General features: G+C 56.7%; 1 protein-coding gene across 7 annotated transcripts in view; it reads right to left on the reverse strand.

The window, feature by feature from the left end:
• Nucleotides 1–694: 694 nt before the first annotated feature.
• Nucleotides 695–17,595, reverse strand: part of TTLL1 (TTL family tubulin polyglutamylase complex subunit L1) — a 30,991-nt gene continuing 14,090 nt past the window's right edge. For 5 of the 7 annotated variants that reach the window (XM_019447111.2, XM_019447114.2, XM_019447118.2 and 2 more), the window contains 9 exons: nucleotides 16,890–17,098; nucleotides 16,040–16,220; nucleotides 15,271–15,405; nucleotides 14,571–14,679; nucleotides 9,491–9,634; nucleotides 7,432–7,518; nucleotides 5,597–5,760; nucleotides 1,441–1,494; nucleotides 695–968 (listed from right to left, as the gene is read on the reverse strand). In XM_019447111.2, coding sequence (XP_019302656.1) covers nucleotides 839–968; nucleotides 1,441–1,494; nucleotides 5,597–5,760; nucleotides 7,432–7,518; nucleotides 9,491–9,634; nucleotides 14,571–14,679; nucleotides 15,271–15,405; nucleotides 16,040–16,220; nucleotides 16,890–17,098 — 1,213 coding nt within the window. In that variant the 3' untranslated portion in view covers nucleotides 695–838. The remainder of the gene's footprint in view (nucleotides 969–1,440; nucleotides 1,495–5,596; nucleotides 5,761–7,431; nucleotides 7,519–9,490; nucleotides 9,635–14,570; nucleotides 14,680–15,270; nucleotides 15,406–16,039; nucleotides 16,221–16,889; nucleotides 17,099–17,595) is intronic. The other 2 variants (XM_053895719.1, XM_053895718.1) reach the window with 2 other exon arrangements.

Consider the following 17,595-nt stretch of genomic DNA (forward strand, 5'->3'; position numbering starts at 1 on the left):
AGGCTCAGGTATCCTAGGAATCCTCCTTAGCAATGAGAGTCCTTTTGTTTTTTAAAAGTTTTAAATGTTTATTCATTTTTGAGAGAGAGGGGGCCGGGGAGGGGCAGGGAGAGAGGGAGACCCGGAATCGGAAGCAGGTTCCAGGCTCTGAGCTGTCAGCACGGAGCTGGACGCGGGGCTCGGGCTCAAGAACCGTGAGATCATGACCTGAGCCGAGGTCGACGCTTAACCGAATGAGCCACCCAGGAGCCCCTGAAAGTCCTTTTGGAGGCCTCCCTTTGGCCTTCCCTCGCCTCCCCTAACTCTGTGGTATAGAATCAGTCACGCCTCACGACCCCAGTGCAGCTTTCTGTCCAGGGTCCTGTCCACGTGCTTTAACAGAATCACCTTTTCGCACCAAAGACGTCTCAAGAATTCTTTCTTGGCCGTGGGCCCCGGACCCCCACCGTCACTTCAAAAGCGCATCAGTGGGGGCGCGGGAGGGGCCGTCTCGCGGGACGTGGGCCCTTCACCCGTGGGATCCGACGCCATCTCCAGGCAGATGGTGTCAGAATTGAGTTAAATCGTAGGACACCCAGCACCAGCCGGAGACGCGCAGAATCGCTTGGGGTGGGAAAAATCCCCCCGTCTGGGGTCCGAAGTACCGTGCGAGAGAGATGGAGAAGCAGGGCCCCTCTCCCTCGCGAGACACTCCTTAACCTTTCAAAGAAGTGCCTTTATTTATTTACAGGGCTTACGAAAGGAAAAAAGGCTCTAGAAAAAAGGAAATTTCAAAATAGGCCCAGGTGTGGGGAGCATGTGGGAGGGTCGGGCTGCGGTCTTCTGCGCCTCCTGGTGGTCACTTCCAGGTTGTGAGGACGGTTCTCCCCGAGTCTCTCGATCGGCCCCCTCTGGGCCCCAGCGACTGGCCCTGGCGACTTCTCAGCTCCCGGTCAGCCCCGTCGCCCTGCGCCAGCTCTTCATCATAGCTGGAAACAGAGGGACATCTTCAGGGTCCAGCAGCAGCAATGCCACGCACGGCCACTGGCCACTGAGCGGCGGCGTGGCGAATCCCGCAGCAGCCAGGGAAGCGGCCCGGCCCCCACCCTGCGCTCCCCCAGCCCACCAAACCCTGCCCGAGGCCACAGAGCGCAGGCGTGCTGCCTTGTTAAACTGTTTTCGAGAACAGCTGACATCTTATAAAAGGCTACCAGATGGAACGGCGCAATGACCCCAAGGGAAACATGAATGAGACACCAGGGTGGTGAGGGAGAAAGCTGACGTCCGGAAATATTTTTACGCACAGCATCTGGGGGCAGGTTATGACTGACCCCGGTTGAGATCGGGAACGGGGTGTGAATGACCCACCCGGGAGGAGGGGGCCAGGACAGGGAGAGGCTCACAAGAAAGCAGGGCCCTCCCAAGAAAGGCTAGATCCCGCCTCCACCAGCCTCGACTTACCCACCCCTCTCCATTAACATTCGCGCACCAGGCCTGCGTAGGAAAGCGCATGATCTGTGTAGGAAACAGAGCCTGGGCTTTCGCCTTGGAAAGAACTGAGCTGGGACCCTGGACGCTCCCGCCCGATGATGACATCTATCGGGGCAGTCCCTGGCCCCTCTCGCCACGATGAGCCCCTCTTACGGGGTCCATGAGGGTGGAGAAACCCCACTGCACCGCTTGCCGGCCCTGGCAGGTGCAGGCTCTGGCGAACGAGGTCTCCTCTCCCCACCGTGACTCCACATCACCCTCCTGACTCAGAACAGCGGGCCTTACGATCCCCACTTTCTGTATGCTGTGAAACCTCATTCACGGGGGTCATTTGGTGGCCACGCCCTGACTGAGGACCCTCTGTGATAAGCAGACATTCGTGCCAAATGCGACAGGGACTAAGATGCTGAGTTATGTCGCGTTGGCTGAATTTTGCTCACTTTGGGAAAAGGGTATATTTCTGTTAAATGTTTATTCCCAGAATCAGAGTGTGGTGTGGGACAGAAGCTTCTCAAGCTGCAGAACACAGTCTCTGCATCGTGCTTCTGGTGGCAAACTGGGGGCTGAGAAGGAAGGGCAAGGAGGGGAAAGGCCAGTTTGTTGGGCTTCTCTCTGTCGGGATGGGGATCAGGGCAACAACGCGGGACCCCCGTCTCCCCCGTCTCCCTAAGGAGAGATGATGCCGAAGGGAGGACTCCCCAGGGACGCTGGAGGGTCCACCTGTGGGGGGTCCTCCCAGGCCCCTCTCCACCCCAGGGACTGCTAGAGCCCCTGGACGCCCCGTTCGCATGTCAGCACCCACCCGTTGGCACTTGCTGCCGGTTCTGTGCCTGTGCTGCTGACCTAAGGGCCAGAGTGACCCCATCCGTCTGGCTCGCAGTTGCCCCAGCACCTCGCTCTGGGGCGGGTGTGCAGTGAGAATGTGCTGAATGATGGGGGGGGGGGGGGGAGACCCACACAGGGATTACCAGTCTCACTGTGCATTTGTGCTGGTGTGTGCAGCTTGCAAACCTGACAGAAACAAGCATTTGGCAAGCAGCTGGCATCTGGGACGAGCTCTTCCCAGGGGCGGGATGGCCCCCGATGGAGCTAATGTGGAGGAGAATCATGCAGGAGGGTTTTCAAGGGCCCCCTCCCATTCTAGCAGGCTTTCCTCCTGGCTTTTTTTTTTTTTCAGTTGACTTATTTTGAGAGAGGGAGAGAGACTGAGAGAGAGAGCTCGCACAGCAGGGGAGGGACAGCGGGAGAAGGAAAGAGAAAATCCCAAGCGGGCTCTGTGCTGTCAGCTTGGAGCCCAGTGCAGGGCTCCATCCCACGAACTGCAAAATCATGACCTGATATGAAATCCAGAGTTGGTTGCCCAACCGACTGAGCCACCCAGGCGCCCCTCCCCCTGGCTTTTTGACAAGTGGATGGCCGTCATCGGCAGGGTTCAGGCAGTGTTTTGAGGCCTGTACGAGTATACCCAGCACCTTCAGACCTGGGCCTGGAGGCCGCAGGTACAGGGGGCGGGGCCTCATGGCTTGAAGGCCAGGACGGCAATCAGGGCGACCAGAGCGCCTATTTCTGGGGGCCGGCGGCAGCAGCAGCCCTGTGACCTTGGGCAGTTCACTGGCACCCCGGCTTCCTCCTCCTCCTGCCGGCACCCCCGGAGGACCGCTGGGAGCAACACTCCAGGAAGGCAGAGCACCTAGCTGGGCAGGAAGCCGGGGCCCGGCCTCCTGCTGCGGGAGGGAGGCCAAGGCTGTGAGCCACAAACAGGGTCATCTGAAGCACGGGGAGCAGTCCTGAGTGGAAGCGTCTGGAACTATCAGCTCTGGGCTGGAGCCTTCCTTACGTGTGGGGCGGGGAGAGGGCAGCTGAGTGGGTTGGTGGGGGGAGGGGGGGGGGTCACCTCTCCGTCTCTTCACCTAACCGCGGGGAGGCTCTGACCTCCGCATCTTCAACGGGGAGCAGAGTGTCTGCCACCCTCCCCCGCGGGCTCCCGGCAGCCCCGCCACCCACCACCCTGGGCTGGGAGCTCGCAGATCCGGGTCCCTCACGCTGCTGGCGAGAGGCAAGACTCCTCCCCACGCTCTGCCCCCACCTGTCTCAGAGGCTGTCGGGGCTCAGCCCCCCGTCTCCTCCACGTCACCCTGCACGTCCCTCGCTGCCACCCCCGGAGGCCCCGCACACGCTCCAGTCTGACCCCCCCCCCCAAACTCTTCCTTCGCGCCCTCAGATCTCCGTCGCCAGCAAACCCGAGTCCTCGGCCTCATCCTGGAAACGTCCCCTGCACCTTCCCGTGCTAAAACCTGGCTCTCCCTGAAGACGTTGCTTCCCTGCAGCCCCACCCGTAGGGGTGCTCTCTCTCCCACCCATCATGCCCCTGGGCCTGGAGTGAGCCCCGCTGGTCAAAACCTCCTTCCCGGGTCGGGAGGACCCACCACCCTCCTTGCGCGGTTACCCAGAACCCTCCACGGCGCTGCCCCTAACTGCTTAAGGCTCGGGCTCCTGGCTCACAACCCCGGCGACCGCAATGACCAAACAGAGGAGACCCCAGTTCCCTGACCCTGCGCCCCCTCCCCCCACGACCTTGTCCTCCCCCAACTCAGACCATTCCCACGGCACCTGACCTTGTCCCGTTCAGCAACCGCCATTCCTGCAAAACCCGGACCGCAGACGCTCACCCTGACCGCTCCTCTCCCGCTCGCTTCCCGGGCGTCCCCACCCCAGCGACTCCAACCGCCGGGATCTCGGATCACCTCCCACCCCTCCCACCGTCCTCCTCTCTCGCCATCCTCCTTGCCTGACAAGCCCCCAGAGCGGCTCACTTCCCACCCTCTGCTCACCCTGCACTCGGACCAGGCAGCTGACCGTGGCTGGAGAAAACGGTCAAGGGCACCGAGCGCTCGCGCTTGAAGCTCCCCTCCGCCGCCCTTGGAGGCTCCACACTCTTGTCTGCGGAGCTGACCTTCCACCCTCCCCTGTACCACTCGCCCATCATCGACACCACGCAGGGCAGAGGCTCTGCGGTCCAAGCCCCTGCGCCCGCAGCACCTCCAACTGGGGGCCTGGGACCTTGTGCTGCGAGAAGTTCACTACAAATTTCTTCCCTTGTTTTCTTGAAACATTAAACACGCGTTTTTACTTTCACAGAAATACGTAACGTGAACCTGACACACGGGCCCCTTCCAGTTCGGGACGCTATCTCCCTTTTCTCTCCGGCTCCCTTCCACACCTCACGGCCCGTGGCGGCAGCATCCGTGTGGACAAGCTGATGCGCGGCCCTCCACGTTTCCGGGCTCGCCCACGCTCACGGAGGCAGCCCGACACACAGACATATGTCCACGCTGGTGGGGGGGGGGGGGGGGAGGCTGAGGCCACTGCCCGTTTAACAAGGATTCTGGGATGCGCTTTCCTCCCTCAGCGTCCCCGGCCCCACGGCAGAGCTCCGGGGCCACGTGTCAGTGGCCACCCACTACCCCGTGGTACGAACGAGTGGTACTTCATGTATCCACTGCCCTCCTGACGCTGCTCCCACTTTTTGTCACTGCCGATGGGCCACACCACCTCTCTAAACCTTTGTCTCCGCATGCCTAAGGTGGAGCTAATGACGACACCGACCTCAGGAGGGCTGGGGGAACGAAGCACGGGAACACGTGAGTCAAGCCCTTGGCAGTTTCTGGCATGTGGTCAGCCCTCAACTGCCTGCTACTATTGTTACCATTTCTTGTCTTTCCCTCTGCACCACAGCCCCACGCAAAAGGTGCACAAACTGAGGCTCAAAGAGTTGCAGAGTTCCTCAATGTCATACATCTCCAAGTGGCGGGGCCTGGGTGCGAGCTGGGCCCGGGGTGGGGGGGTGGGAGGTAAGCCACAGAGATCTCCTGTTCCCACCTTACAAGGTGCCCAGCGTATGGCAAACGCTTCATGAATACTTATCAAACAAAAGGCCTAGACAAAGACCTTAGTTTAATACCCGTTTTTTCGCAACAACGTGATCTATCCCGGAACACCGTTAGTAAAAGAAAGACTCAGCCCAAACAAGGCAAGTCCACACACAACCAGAAAATCCAAGCTGGGCCTTGCCACCCCTCCGTCTGACACACACGAGGACGGCTGCCCGGTCTGCACGCAAACTTACAGAATTTCGTAATTGCCAAGAACTTCCTTCGGGGGTGATTTGTTCCATTTACAGTCTGGAATCTCGCCATTAGGGACTGCGATATTGAGGGTGTCATTGATCAGGTTATACTTAAGGATTCGGTCGTTGGCGGTGCTGGAGGTGAGAGACGGGGACGCGTTCACCTACGAGAGGAAAGGAATCACTCTTCACGTGGATCACTGGCTCCTTTGGCATGAAAACACACACTGCAGAGGAAAACGCGGGCTACCGCGCGTTTTAGGCAAAATTGTCAATTCGTCCCGTTAATGTATAGTATCTTCAGGCACCTTGTATAGGAAGCGTTTTAGGATCCTACTTTCATTCAGCTGTTAGATGAAATATAAAAAGTCAGACACAGGTTGGGATTACGACCTACAAATCGCTCAGCACACAGATAAAAATGTTAAGTGAACGCAGATCATAAACCTAACCTCCGTGTCTACCTGTGTAGACACTCTCCCCCAAGTATTGGAAGCCACTCAGAGCTTTGCTAGAATCAGCAAACCCAATTACCCTAAGTAGCATCGTGGGTTGAAGTAAAAAGTCATGTGTCCCCGGGGCGCCTGGGTGGCTCAGTTGGTTAAGTGTCTGACTTCGGCTCGGGTCATGATCTCACGGTTCGTGGATTCAAGCCCCACGTCGGGCTCTGTGCTACCAGCTGGGAGCCTGGAGCCCGCCTCTGATTCTGCGTCTCCCTCTCTCTCTGCCCCTCCCCTGCTCATTCTCTCTCTCTCTCTCTCGATCTCTCAAAAATAAATAATAAAGATTAAAAAAAAAATTTAAAAAAAAAAGGAATGCGTCCCCTCCGCTCCGCCTTTTAAGCAATCTCTACACCCAACGTGGGGCTCGAACTCACAACCCCGAGATCAAGAGTCACATGTTCCACCGAATGGGCCAGTCAGGCGTCCCCAGTGGGCCCCTTTTTGGCGAAGAGAGTAATACCTCACCAATAAAGCAATATTCTGACAAATGGAACCCATCTGATAAACGGAAGGTTCGTCCCCTAAGGCCTCTGAGGAGCTAAGGAACGTCAGGAGTCCTCAGGTTAAAATGCACGGACTGTGTGGAGAGTCGCGCAGGCCCTCAGTCACCAGCTATTTACTCCACTTCAGGCACAGCTGTAATGACCTTGGTTAGCTGCTTCGTCAGGCCATGGCAGAGTGGAGGCAAAAACCTGCAAGTTACTCGGGTTTCTCCCAAACAGTCAGGCTGTGTCTTCGTGCTGCTGGTAGGGTATCTAACGTATACAAAGGGGCTGCATGAACCTCAGGCGCCCTTGAAATTACCACTGTAGCATATCGTCATGCCCTAATTATCATAAATAGGCTACAATTAAGGTCTGTTATGTTAGAAGGAGTATTCGTCATATTCCCAATTAAGGTCCTGGCTCATCAAGGAAAGCTTGACTGCCATTCAAGTGACTCGCTTTAAAATGGAAAAAAAGGGCTCTGTAGCGCAATGGCTAGCGCACTGAACTTCTGAAACGGAAAACCAGAGCACGTAAATATTTTACACACGCGTCTGTCGATCTCTCTACATATCTGTGTGTATCTCTGCACACGCGGGTTGGACGGCGTAAGAAGTAACGCGGGGAGTGCTATTTTGGAAGTTTGCTCCCTGATAACCTGACTCTTCCGGCAGCTTCCTGCAGGGGCGGCTCCCACTGTCCACCATCAGCAAACTTGTCCGACCTGCCCGTCTGTCCCCGTCACCTTCCAGAGCCTCACGTGCCCCGGCCCTGCCGCCTGGCCTGAGAGACGGGGCAGAGGCAGCCGGGAGGGCGACCAGCCACACGCGCTCCTGCGGGCGGTTACCTCAATCAGCCAGGGCTTCAGCTTGTCGTCGATGATGATGTCATAGCCATAGCACTCGAAGCAGTGTTTGTCGTTGTTCATCACCGGCTGTAAGAAAGGAACTAGTGTCTTGTACAGCCAGCCTCGGGAGGGCCCGGCTGGGACCACCGCCCCGGACACACGGCAGGTCACGGGGCAGGACCTGCTCGGAGTCCCGACGTGACGTGCGGGGTCTCACCACCAAGATCAGCGCTCCCCACCTCCACCCCCAGTGCCGCCTCCCATCCTTCCCCGGCTCCTCCCACAGGGCCCAGACTCAGAAACCTCCCTCGGCCTCTGAGGGCACTTCCTGAAGCGATTACCGGTGTCTCCGGGTCTCACTCATCAGAGGCTTGATCAAAGCAACCATGTGTCTGCTGGCATGGGACTGTCCTCAGAGTGGACAGAAGCCCAGCTCCAGAGTCCAGGCCTGTGCAACCTCGTCACAGGCCCTTCTCAGGTCCTTAGGGATGCGGGAGCCAGGCTATGAACCTCTGTTCTCTTTGACAAGCCAATCCGTTTACTAAAAATTTGGGGACTTTCTTTTTAACTTTTTTTGTTCCATTTTTATTTTAAAAACTTTTAAATGTTTATTTATTTTTGAGAGAGAGAGAGAGAGAGAGACAGAGCATGAGCGGGGAGGGGCAGAGAGAGGGAGACACAGAGTCCCAAGCAGGCTCCAGGCTCTGAGCCGTCAGCACAGAGCCCAACGTGGGGCTCGAGCCCACAGACCACGAGATCCTGATCTGAGCTGAAGTCCGACACTTAACCCACTGAGCCACCCGGGCGCCCCTCTTTTTAACTTTCAATTCCACTTTATAAACTGTTCTCCAGGTACATAAAAAACCCTGCCAGCCGCTCGCTTACAATGCAGGTCCCCAGGCCCCACCGAGGCTGCTTGGATGAAAACCTGTGGGAAGGCCTAGCAAGCAGCCATGTCACATACACCTGGGGACCCTGCTGTCCCCCACAGTGAGTAAAGCCCACAGACACAGCAGTGAGGCCTTTTCACACATTAGTGGGCGTGTGGACTCTACTTCAAATGCTGGATCTAGAGCCAAAAACTCCTGAGGGGGACACAGGCCAGTCCAGCCTCACTCACTGGAGGAAAACTAGGCTGGGGGGGCAGAGGCTGGTTTCCCAGGGGAGTCAGTGGGCCCGCATCTCGCCGGAGAGCGGTCCTACCCCGGCCACTGCCCACACCACCGTCCCAGCAGCCTGTGCAGGACAGGAGGTTGCTAGCTCCGCCAGCCCCCACCCCACTGTCTCCCGGTTTCCCAGAGAGGCTCAGAGGGGCTGGGCATACACCCTCCAAGGGACGTGCCGCCTACTCTCCGAGCCGGGCCGAGTGCCCTCGGGTGTCACACCCACTGGGCCGGTCTGTTGGGAGCCCCCTCGGCAGGCCTGGGCCCCAACGCCTGTCCCCGCGCTTCCCCACTCCGGGGCCGGGCCTCCGTTTTGCTTCTGAGTTGCGGGGTGATGAGCATCTGGGAGCCCACACGTGAAGCTCGGGGCACAGCCGCCCGCGCACCGGTGGCCTGCTGTTTATTCCTTCCCGTTCCCTCAAAACCAGCCGCACACCGGCTTCGGCACAGCAAAATAAGACACAAACGGGGACTGCGAGCCAGCCAACGAGGAGCACGCTTGGGGCAACAGGGAGGTGGGTTTCCAGCATCCCGACGTCCATGACCCCACAGAGCGGGAGGCCTAAACTCGAGGAGGCCACCGCGAGTCCACCTCTGACCAGCAGCTTACGCCAAAACACGTCCCCGTGATCCGATGGCACAGACGGGCTGCAGGGGACACCGGCAGGACTCCCCTGGGCCGGCGGCTGCCGCGGAAGGCCCGGCACCCGGCACGCCCTGGGCGGCACCCGGCCGGAAGCTGGCCCCTCTCCCTCCGCCAAGCTGCCCCCGCCTCTGGCAGACGCGTGGCCACGAGGGAGGTGGGCCCGTAAAGACGAGTCTCCGTGGCCAAAGAACCAGCATCCCTCCCCGCCCCACTCGGCGGCTCCCAGGCCCGACCCCCGCCCTTCTCTCACCGCCACGGCCTTCAGCGACTGCACGACGATCCAGTGGATCTCGTCGAACAGCTTGCCGGTCACCTCCTTGCCTCGGGTGCTCTCCAGGTACAGCCGCAGGTTGTTCACCGTCCACTTGCCCCCGTGGATGTGGTTGTAGTCCTCCTGGCGACGGGAAAGGACACGGGGCCCCAGGCAATGCACCCTGAGGACCCCAGCACTTGCTCTCTCACCCTAGAACGGTGCTGGGTGCTCCTGCCCCGTGAGGACCTGGACCTCCTATACGGGGCTTGGTTTCAAATACCCACCTCTGGGCGCCTGGGGGGCTCAGTCGGTTAAGTGCCTGACTTTGGCTCAGGCCGTGATCTCACGGTTTGTGAGTTTGAGCCCTGCGTCGGGCTCTGTGCTGACGACTCGGAACCTGGAGCCTGCTTTGGATTCTGTGTCTCCCTCACTCTCTGCCCCTCCCCCGCTCATGCTCTGTCTCTCTCAAAAATTTAAAAAAAAAAAAAAATTAAAAAAAAAAAATACCCATCTCTGGGCGCCTGGGGGGCTCAGTCGGTTAAGTGCCCGACTCTTGGTTTCGGCTCAGGTCACGATCTCAGGATTCACAAGTTTGAGCCCCACATCGAGCTCTGTGCCAACAGTGCAGAACCTATTTGGGATTCCCTCTCCTCTCTCTCTGCCCCATCCCACTCGTGCTCTCTCTCAAAATAAACTTTAAAAAAATAATTAAAAAAAAAGAAACACCACCTCTGTAGTTCACTCATAATTAGCAATTCATACCCTGCAATGAGGGTGGAGTATGTCACTCAGACCCCCCTTCAAGATCAAGACACTCCCTCTTCTGGCGGAGACCCTCGCTGGGAGCTGCCCTTGGCTAAGGGGAGCAGAACAGTCCAAGGTCACGCCCACCCCAGCGGCCCGTAGTCCGTGACGGGCTGATGCCAGGGAATCTCGGCCCCTGCTGCAGCTGCGCCCCAGCTCGACCCTCCCTCTGCCCTGTCCTCACCCCCCTGCCCTCCCCATGTTGCCCCAGCAAACCCCCCATGCATTCATTTCTGCCTCCGAGTCTGCTTCCAGAGAACCCAACCTGAGACAGGCCGGTGCCAGGCACCGTGGTCCAAGAGCACCACACAGCTGGTCACAACATCCCGTCTGCACGAAAGAGGACTCGGGCTCGGGGAGGTTACCTGACCTGCCCAGGGTTCCACGCAGGCTGTGAGGGAGCTGGGACCCGAGCCTGGCTTTCCCACCCCCCATCCAGAGCGCTCTCTATTTCTCTGACTCTAAACATGAAATCTCTACCCCACTCCTCTTTTTTGGGAGGCAAAAAGCTAAAAATCCCGAAGTACATCTGGAGGTTGTGAGGCTAGGTTTCACTCTCCTAAATAAAAAGGTGAGAACTTTTGAAAAGAAATGAAAAGAAAACCAGCCTAAGAAAGGACAAACACCACCGACTCAAAACGGACTTGGTTTTCATAGAAAAACAGAATTAACCATGTTAAAAAAAATACCTTTGAGGTCAGAGACACACTTACACATCAGTTTCACTTAGATACCTTAAAAGACGAGCTACCCAAGCATGTTCACCTCAAATGGTCTCTCTAATAACTCAGTGTCTGTACCCCAAAAACAGGGACTCGGAGAAGTTACAGGGAAACCAGGCTACCTGCCCACCCACACCTTTCTTTTTCCAGTTACAGATTCTCACTAGCAAGAAAAGTTTACTTAAAAGATAAAGTTCTAGGAGCGCCTGGGTGACTTAGTCGGTTAAGTGTCCGACTTCAGCTCAGGTCGTGATCTCGCAGTCCGTGAGTTCGAGTCCCACGTCGGGCTCTGTGCTGACAGCTCAGAGCCTGGAGCCTGCTTCGGATTCTGTGTCTCCCTCTCTCTCTGCCCCCCCTCCCGCCCCCACTCGCCCTCAAAAAAAAAAAAAAATAAACAGGGGCGCCTGGGTGGCTCAGTCGGTTAAGCAGTCGACTTCAGCTCAGGTCATGATCTCGCGGTCCATGAGTTCGAGCCCCGCATCGGGCTCTATGCTGACAGCTCAGAGCCTGGAGCCTGTTTCAGATTCTGTGTCTCCCTCTCTCTGACCCTCCCCTGTTCATGCTCTGTCTCTGTCTCAAAAATAAATAAAAACGTTAAAAAGAATTTTTTTTAAATAAATAAACATTATAAGTTCTAGACATACAAAGTATACACAGCAAAACACTGTCTTCCACAAGCACAGACCTAAAAAGCGAGGAAATGTGTCCTGCTGTTAGGACTGGAACAACACTAGTTTATCAGATTTACTCCAGGACACTCTATCAAATCAATCTGCAAACACTGCCCATGTCGGGATGCACCCCTGATCTTTCCATCCCCTTTTCTGCCTGCTGGATTGATCCCGCCTCCTGGTGCCCCCCGCCCCACACTCCTGCACCCCGTCCGCAGCCCTGCAGCCTCCCTTATCATCAGCCTTCTGTGATCTGCCTCCCCTGCTGGTCTCTGAGCCTCCTGAGGGCAGGCTGTCCAAGGGCATCTCTGTCCCAGGTGTCGGGCTATGCTCTGCACCCAGGGACACTCGGGAGATGCAGCCGTCGACTGCTTGACGTGTCAGCGTCCCGTGTAACATCTGTCCTTCGTGCGATTCTGAATCGGAGCCACGTGAGGCTACCAGTAAGTAGTCTCCTCAGAGGAAGGACTTCCTCACGTTAAAAAGCTAAGCATTTACCAACAGAACCGACAGGGACGGCACAGAGGCTTCTGGAACACTGCGGCGATGCCAAGCTAAGGTCCTGCCTCTGCTCTCTCCTTCCACGGGTTAAAAAAAAGTGACTTCTGTTTCTTATTGATGCAGCAGTGACTCAGCTGACTGGTGTCCTGAGAAGGCCCATCAAATGGAGCCCTCCCAATGTCAGTGTGGCCCTGCAATCGAAGGGGGGGTTGGGGCAGGCCAACATATTCTGCACTGTCCTCAGAGAAACCAAGAGGACTGGAGGCTGGTCACTGGCCACACCCACACCACTGGCCACACCCACACCCAGGCCTCACTAACTTGGCTACAAAGGGCCTGATGTCATTGCTCAGCTTTCTCCAAACGGCTGCGTCCCCTGAAAACTCATTTTCCCAATTCATTTTTTTTCAAGATTTTATTTTATTTTTTACATTTTTTTCATGTTTATTTATTTTTTGAGAGAGAGAGAGACTCAGAATGTGAGGAGGAGAGGGGCAGAGAGAGAGGGAGACACAGAATCCCAAGCAGGCTCCAGGCTCCGAGCTGTCAGCACCGAGCCCGACACGGGGCTCGAACCCACGAACCGTGAGATCATGACCTGAGCTGAAGTCGGACGCTTAACCGACTGAGCCACCCAGGCACTCCAAGATTTTATTAAGTAATCTCTACACCCAACGTGGGGCTCGGACTTACAACCCGGAGATCAAGAGTCTCACACTCCACTTACTGAGCCGGCCAGGCGTCTCCGTTGTTCCAATTCTTCTGAATAAAGTTCTGGCCAAGCCATCCTTTCTCCTCTAATCTTGACCATGTAACAGTGATGCTCAGAAGTTCGCTCCCAGGGAAACCCGAGGGATAGTGAACCAGAGTTGGCCTCACACAGAAGACCGTCCAGGCCCTCAGTAAATGGTGGCCGTTGTCATTTCATTACCAGCAAGGTAATGCCAGGGCTCTGTTTGCAGATGAGGAGGCCCAGGGAGGCCGTGTGACTTGCCCAAGTCACACAGAAAGAAGTGACAGACGGGGGACTGAGCCCATGCTGCTCTGAACAAACCCTTCAGTAGGTGACTCAGAAAAGCTTGGTTTGGGGGCGTCTAGCTGGCTCAGTCAGAAGAGCATGCCACCCTTTTTTTAAAATATCGTTTTTAATGTTTATTTGTTTTCGTAGGAGAGAGACAGAGCCTGAGTGGGGGAGGGCCAGAGACGGAGACGGAGACACAGAATCCAAAGCAGGCTCCAGGTTCCAAGCTGTCAGCACAGAGACTGACCCGGGGCTCAAACCCACAAACTGCAAGATCATGACCTAAGCCAAAGTTGAATGCTTAACCAACTGAGCCACCCAGGTGCCCCAAGAGCATACAACTATTAATCTTGAGGTCATGTGAGCCCCACAGTGGGCATAGAGATTACTAAAACAATAAACTTAAAAAAAAAAAAAAGAAAGAAAAAGAAGCTTGTTTTCTATCAATGCTTACCCTCTTTCCACTCAAATTATACAAAAAGGACCAGGATACTCAAGGCCTCCAATCAAGCAAGATCCAAACAGAAGAGTCTTTCATAAAGAAATGAGACCTTCAGAACATTTTTGTTAGGACCAGATTAAAGCCCCAAAGCCCACACAGAACCGACAAGGTCCTGGGGCCCGGCCTCGCTGGCCTCACCAGGTACCTCTAACTCCACCACCCTCGGTCTGGGGGCTCCAGCCACCCTGGCCGTCTCTCAGCTCCTGCAACGCTCCTCCTGCCACGGGATCCCGGCACAGGCTGTACCCTCTGCTAGAACGTTCCTCCCCCACCTCCACCCGGGTAACCCCCGCTTATACTTCAGGTCTCTGCTTGAGCATTTCTGCACACGGAAGCCTTCTCCGGCCACCTGGACCAGGGACTTCATTCCATGCTCTTCCGGATCTGCGTCCCCTAGCTTGAGAGCACGCGGCTCAGTTTGTGATGACACATTCACCAGCGTGATTACTTGACGGCCGTCTTCCCCTACGGGCCAGGCTCCGTGAGTGGGGACCATCAACGTAGCCCTGGCACTCAGCACGAGACCAACCCAGACAGGTGCTCAGGGAGACTTTGCTGAACGAACGGCCACGCAGGAGCCCTCTCGTGAATCCTTCCGCCACCCCCATGAGGGGGTAACAGGATCTCCTTTCACAAATGGAGAAACCGAGGCTCCGAGGGTTCCAACTGACGTGCCCACGGCCACGGAACCAGAAGGGCTGATGTGCCAGATCCTTAAAGCTCCCACTCCTCACGAGTGCCAGGGCATCTGGAATCCGGCTCCCGGACCCGCTTCGCCCGCGCACGCGAAAAGAAGGAGAGAGAGACCCACAAAAGCAGCCCATTTCCGTAAGCTCCAGCGAAGGGACGCACTCACCCCGTGCTTCTGGATGGCGACGTTGGTGAGATGAACAAACATGTTGTCCAGCTCGCTGGTGCTTGGGGTGTACTTCACCGTGCAGAAGCGGCAGAATCCAAGTTTATACCTGCGTGGGAATTCAGACCGCGTCAGCACGCTGAGGAGAAGCACAGATAAGACCGAACACTTTGTTCTCTTACAAGAGCCGCTTTTTGGAGCATCTGGGGGACTCAGCCGGTCAGGCGTCCGACCTCGGCTCAGGTCAAGATCTCACGGTTCGCGGCTTCGAGCCCCACGTCGGGCTCTGTGCTGACCGCTCGGAGGCTGGAGCCTGCTTCGGGTTCTGTGTCTCCCTGCTCTCTCTGACCCTCCCCTGCTCACACTCTCTCTCTTTCTCTCATAAATAAACATTAAAAAAAATAATAATAGAAAGACCTGCTTTTTGATTCAGGCCGTTAAAAGAGCTGCTTTTTCATGTTTTACGGTTCTTTTCTTCGAACGGTCACGCTAAGGTACAATTCCTAGGCCACAGGACTCCCCCACCTAAAGCGTATGACGCGGTGGTTCTCGGTATCCTGAGATTTGCGGGGCCACTACCACGACCGAGAAACCCTGTGACCGCCAGCAGTCACCCCCCATGCCGCTAATCTACTTTGTCTCCGAAGGGCTGCATCTCGTGAGCTGCCGACCAACAGGACAAAACCCCAGCGACTCTCACATGTAACAGCGCAGTGGGCGGTACGTAGACACCAGCACATACAAGCGCAGGTCAAACTTCCTCCCGCCGATCAGCAGCGGGTTGTTAATGTACAGGGAGATCACGTAGGCCTCCTTGGTGGACTGGGTCACAAACCTAAGGGCGGCGGAGACGGTCAAAATTAGATGGCAGAGTCCAAAGGCCCCCGTCGCGTCGGGGGAGAAGACGGCGGTGAGCTGGCGTCCACGCGGGAGCCCCCAAGCCTGAGACCCCGCCCCAGAGGACAGTGCCAGCAGCCCCTCCCCCCGCCCCGGGAACCCACCAGGGAAGTGCTCCCTGCGCCTGACCCACCTGGGGGCCGGCAACGTGCACTCAAACTTCAGTGCTCCGCACAGGGAGAAGGTGACCCTGCCACGCCCGGGAACGGTGAGCCACCAGCCCTCCGGGAGAGAACCACCTCCAGCATCTCTGTATAGTTCAGGACCCGCAGAGGCAGGGCGGGCCCCAGACAAAGCCGCCTGGCCTGGTATCTCAGTTCTGGGGAGCCCTCGAACGCTCGGCAGAGACCTGACCTGACGCGGCCTCGCGCTACCCCTGTCGCTGATCACAGACACTCCCGTGTTCGCCTGTCCCATCCCCGTCTTGCCCCCGTGATGGTGCTGCTACCGTCCCCAGTTTACCCAGGTGAAGCATGTAAGCGTCCACAGAACAAAAGGTCCTCAGACGGTAAGTGTAGACAGAGATTCAGACCCACACACCCTGGGCCCTGATCTTAAGCAGGTGCACTCACGAAGATGTTTTGCTGTCCCGGGACCACTTTTTGATCTGCGAGAGCTTGTTGATCAAAAAGATGCCCTTTCCCTGGGCTTTGCCACAAGGTTTCATGATCCAGGTGCTGGAGGGGCTTTTCCTGAACTCCTCCACGAACAGGTTGTAGTCCGCGGGCAGCATGTAGGTGACCGGAACAAAGTCTGCAAGGTGAAAAAGAGGACGGCGGCGGGTGAGCTAGCCCAACAGCGGCCACGGACGGAAACACACTGCCACGGCCTTCCCGGAGGCTGCTTCGTGCCCTCTGCCCCAAGCCAGCATCTGAAGATCAAGGCCCTGTGCCGTTCAGTCCCCGTCCAATCACCTCATTGCCCGTGTGCTAAGCGCTTTACAAACCTGTAATGCCCACGGCAACCTGTTGTCATTCCCATTTATCAGATGAGGAAACGGAGGCCCAGAGAGATGGGTTATACAATTTTTCCCAGGTAGGTAAAAGGATTCTGGAACTATCCGGCAGGCCAGCCCACCAGATGGAACAGGGACACGCCGTGCCCCCTGGGAACAGCCAGATGCGGTAGTGACCGTGAATCCCAAAATGCAGCTTGCAGCTCATGCCGTTTCCCTCCATCCACACACCGGGGACACTCTCTCCCTCGCATGCACCACATGCCCCGGGCACCCATGGAAACTCAGATCCCAACGTGAGCCCCAGCCTGCCCATTCCAGACACACGTGGAATGAGAGAGGCGCCTGTCACAGCTGGCACGAACATGTTCACCCACCAAAGCCAGCCGTCGCCATCCCGGTAGCTCGTGTGACTAAGGAACTCTAGGATTCATTTAACACACGAGCCCAGTGAAAAAGGCACAAACCCAGATAGAGGTATTTCCCGTTCTCATCTTTTTCTGCCAGAGGACTCCCTTCTTTCTCCAGCTCCTTCCTGTATCTTTTAATATTCTTCACCATCAGATCCTTCCGGGTCAGTTCATAGTGGTTCGGAAAATGGTTGACTATTTGATCATCTGAGAGCCGATAGCCAGTTTCGACACTAAAAACGTTTCGGATGGTTTGCACACTCATCCTAAAAGAGAAGCACAGAAGGGACGTGCAGGGCGAAAGCTCAGAGGAGGTCCCCGTGGTGGCAGTTCTCATTAAAGCTCGCGACCAGAAGGGCTGGCCTGTCCCCTGAGTCCCAGCCCCCAGACCCGGAGATGCCCGGGCCACAGCGGCACAGCGTTGGGTCTGGTGACCGGCTGTGACCTGAACCTGAACTGAGGCAGGAGCACTTCTGAGTCCGTCTAACAGTGGGCGGTGTCATTGCCCAGCACAGAGGACATGCTCGATAAATGCTTACTGATGAATCAATGATACCATTGACTGCTGATTACAAACTAATGAAAAATGGCCTCCTTCAGACTCTGAAATCCGGAAAATCATTTACACAGTATTTGCACCCAAAGTCAAGAAGCACCCGGACCCCTTTAAACCAAAATCACAGGGCAGGGGCGCCTGGGTGGTGGCTCAGTCGGTTAAGCGTCGGACTCCTGGTTTTGGCTCAGGTCATGATCTCACGGTTCG

Source organism: Panthera pardus, unplaced genomic scaffold (assembly GCF_024362965.1).
Source record: "Panthera pardus isolate Hobbes unplaced genomic scaffold, ASM2436296v1 HiC_scaffold_6, whole genome shotgun sequence".
NCBI classification, from domain to species: domain Eukaryota; kingdom Metazoa; phylum Chordata; class Mammalia; order Carnivora; family Felidae; genus Panthera; species Panthera pardus.